The sequence below is a fragment of the Cylas formicarius genome, unplaced genomic scaffold, assembly GCF_029955315.1.
Source record: "Cylas formicarius isolate icCylForm1 unplaced genomic scaffold, icCylForm1.1 PGA_scaffold_10__41_contigs__length_53128322, whole genome shotgun sequence".
In the NCBI taxonomy this organism is placed as follows: Eukaryota; Metazoa; Arthropoda; class Insecta; order Coleoptera; family Brentidae; genus Cylas; species Cylas formicarius.
Genome location: NW_026844214.1, coordinates 26,103,465 through 26,106,719, shown reverse-complemented (window position 1 = coordinate 26,106,719; position 3,255 = coordinate 26,103,465). Strand labels below are relative to the sequence as shown.

General features: G+C 34.6%; 1 protein-coding gene across 1 annotated transcript; it reads left to right on the top strand.

Annotated features, from left to right (window-relative positions):
• The first annotated feature begins 1,132 nt into the window (after window positions 1–1,132).
• LOC132702596 (NADH dehydrogenase [ubiquinone] 1 beta subcomplex subunit 9) lies at window positions 1,133–1,784 on the top strand. Its single transcript, XM_060671344.1, has 3 exons — window positions 1,133–1,285; window positions 1,338–1,480; window positions 1,532–1,784. Exons 1-3 carry the CDS (start codon window positions 1,188–1,190, stop codon window positions 1,720–1,722), a joined length of 432 nt encoding a protein of 143 aa, XP_060527327.1. The 5' UTR covers window positions 1,133–1,187; the 3' UTR covers window positions 1,723–1,784.
• Window positions 1,785–3,255: the final 1,471 nt, after the last annotated feature.

The following is a 3,255-nucleotide window of genomic DNA, read 5'->3' as shown; positions in this document are numbered from 1 at the left end:
GCTGAGTTTGCATAGAACAAAAGGGAAAGAAGGAGAGAATTTTAACATCGGCGATTTAATACCGCCACTTTGGCATTAGCGCGTGGTCCTGCTGTGACGCATTCAGTGGTTCCTTGATACTGTTTTGAGGTTTTAAAGCAAAATACGGTATCCTCTTTAAAGTATGTCTACTAATTGATTAGATCCTTCAACCTTCAATATTTGCTGTTACCATATTGAGCTATAGAAATAAAGAAAAATTAAGAAATCTCTTACTAAAAAATAAAAAGATTTTATAAAAATCAAAATAAACATAGGCAACTAGATTTTAAAATTCCAGATATTGTTCAACCACTATAAGTTTTTTCGACATAAAAGCATGCTTAGTAGCTACAAAGGTAAAAATGCGTTATTAGTAAAGACGAAAACTGTATGTATAAAAAATGAAAGAGCAGTCCCTAGGTGTGTCTATGGGGGCTGGAGTAACTCGTTGAAAGTTACCCCTGGGAAGCTTTTTTAAAATTATAAAATAATTTGCAAACTAAAACAGATTGATGGTTTGAGTAGGCGGCCACGTCATATTAGGTCATGATCGTAATGAGAAATATCTAACCTCTTCCGTTTTCAGCCTTTTTTATACCAAGTGACGTCCGCACTCCGCTTCCTGTATAAAATTATTAAAATCATAGACGACTACTGTTGCAGTATTCTGTGCCAAAATTGACAAGTGGTATATAACGGTATAAGGCAAGGAAATTTGTTGTTCAATTTTTATGGTATTATGGGTATGTCACAATAGCTTAGCAAACGGCAATTAATCATATATCTCAAAAATTACTTTTAAATAGTTAACTAATCCAAGATCCGTAAACGTAATTGTGTTTCTAGATACAGCTTACGAGGTTGGAAATTCAATGGATATTTTGTAACTGGTATTTCACGTGGCCGCTTCCTCATTGTCATCTCTTTGCTTCCACTGATGCTTTCAGTAAGGGAGATAAGTTTTTGTGAAACTTAGTCATAGTATATGTGTTGGTTTATTAACGAAATAAAAATCACGAGGACGTGCGTCGGCAATGGGCGGGTGTCCCTAGATGGCTTGCCTAACGTATTAAAGAAAGAAGAAAGAATAGGAAGTTTTGACATTGGCCAATCAATTGAATCCAGGAAGGATACTGTGGATTACTTTTATGGAGTAGAAGGAACGAATGGCTAATTTACCTACGGGGCTTGTAAGTCATACCAGACGGGTGCAAAGTTTATATAAGAGAACTCTGAGGACTTTAGAAGACTGGTATGACAGAAGGTATTATTTATGAGGCAGATTTTACGGGTTATGTAACCGTTTTCCTTTTTAGAGAAGTATACAGGTATGAAGCAACTTTAATGCGAAAAAGATTCGATGATAATAGAAATATAACCGATATGAGAGTGGCGAAGGAGCTTATCAATCAAGGGGAGTCAGAGTTATCAAAGAACGCGCACTATCAACCAAAAAAATGTAAGAATCATTTAGAATACAAGGCATCATGGTAATTATCTGCACTTTTAGTTCCGCTTTCCCCTGGTGGAGTGGCCTATGAACGAGAAGTTATACCCCCAGATTGGGTTGTCGATTATTGGCACCCCATTGAAAAAGCTGAATATCCAGAATATTTCGCGAGAAGGGAAAAACGGAAGAAGGAATATGTTAAACTGTGGGAACAACAATTTGGGAAGTCTGGTGGTAGTGGTCATCAGTAGTTTATATGTGTATAAGTTACAGTGATTATGTTGTTTACTATAGAATGTAGTCTATTGAGGCATTTTGTTTTTTGAAATTCTCACACGTAAAACCTTTCAGGCACATAATACAAACTTGACAAGTTTAATATATGACTCTGATATTAAGCCAGTAATCAAACAAATTCACGACATTTTTCATAAATTTATCCAAAAAATATTAATGAATTTTCGTCAAATTATTGATATTGTAACATTGCCAACTGTTAAAAAAACAAGAAGAAATTGTTTTTTACATTTTTTACAACAATTTTAATTAGCATGATAAAATAACAAAAAAAAAACAAATTTACAAAAAATTTACTTGTAAAAATCCGTTCTTAAAACTGTCTCACATGCACTCTCCAAACTTTGAGTATGAATATTCAAAAGTTTAGACTACGATCAGTTTTATCTGTAGTTATCACATTTCGTTTTCATTTTCTTTATCTGGGTTTTCAATTCAATATTTCATCAAAACTTTGTTTTCACTTCCTCAAAAATTTATTAAAATGTTCAACGCCCTTTTTACACTCTGTGGCGTCTGTGGGTTGGTCGCATTGTTAAATGACATTTTGAGATGTCAAATATACATACATCACTTACTTCCCATGGTCCATGCAAATATTCTTTCATCGATAACCTGTCTACACCATTTCAACAGTTTTTTTGTTGTTAAAGGTTTGCAGGTAAATATTTAGTTGTTTACTTGGACCTGTCAGCCAAGCGAAACGACTCACGGTGCCTTGTCTGCCCAATCTTCAAGTCACATTGTTCTGAGTTAAAAGATGGCGTTGAATTAAAATAGCGTGTAAAATTTATTGGACCCCGCTGTTACATTTTTAGTTCCCAATAATTAATTCAGAAATACATCGATAAAAACCAGATTTACCACATCAACATCTTCGATCCGTCAAAGACAAAATTCTGTTTGAGTTTATAGCATTACATGTATAGGCTCAAAGAACATGAAAGAGCCTCAAACTACGACGAATAAACATATCAGGAGTTGCCGAACACAGTCAGGAAAAAAAAATCTTGCATGTAATCAATTCTTCTACCAAAGAAAAAGCCGAGAATCCATAGAAATCTCTAAACAACCCAACAATTTTAACCCCCACCAATATGGAAATCAGTTATATGGGACAATGTTCATGCCCCTTTTTTAGCTCCGCGTCTCTCAAACAGTATATAAGTTGGTACAGCGTAGAATAGGAGCGAGTTTCAGTTAACCTCTGAAGATGCGATCAATATGATTGGCCAACGTGAGCAAAGTTCATTTCATCAACAACTGACGCAGGAGGGATCTAGAAGATTGGTAAATAGTTTTCTGAAGAAAATGTTAATTTTGACAAGTAACGAATGCCGCTCTCATCGCAGTTGTCTGTGTTCTTTTTATTTTACAGAAATTTTAAAAAAATCCTTATACGCATCTCAAAAAATTAAATGCTAATTATTCCGTTCAAATATTCCAAATAACCAACATCTGCCCATTCCCAATTTCCAAGTTTTTCT

Bases quoted from the DNA above. Each gene is read 5' to 3' on its own strand.
- LOC132702596 (XM_060671344.1), top strand. From the start codon at position 1,188: ATGGCTAATTTACCTACGGGGCTTGTAAGTCATACCAGACGGGTGCAA. The intron at 1,286-1,337 runs GTATTATTTATG...TTTCCTTTTTAG, and splicing joins GAAGACTGGTATGACAGAAG to AGAAGTATACAGGTATGAAG. The intron at 1,481-1,531 runs GTAAGAATCATT...CTGCACTTTTAG, and splicing joins GCACTATCAACCAAAAAAAT to TTCCGCTTTCCCCTGGTGGA.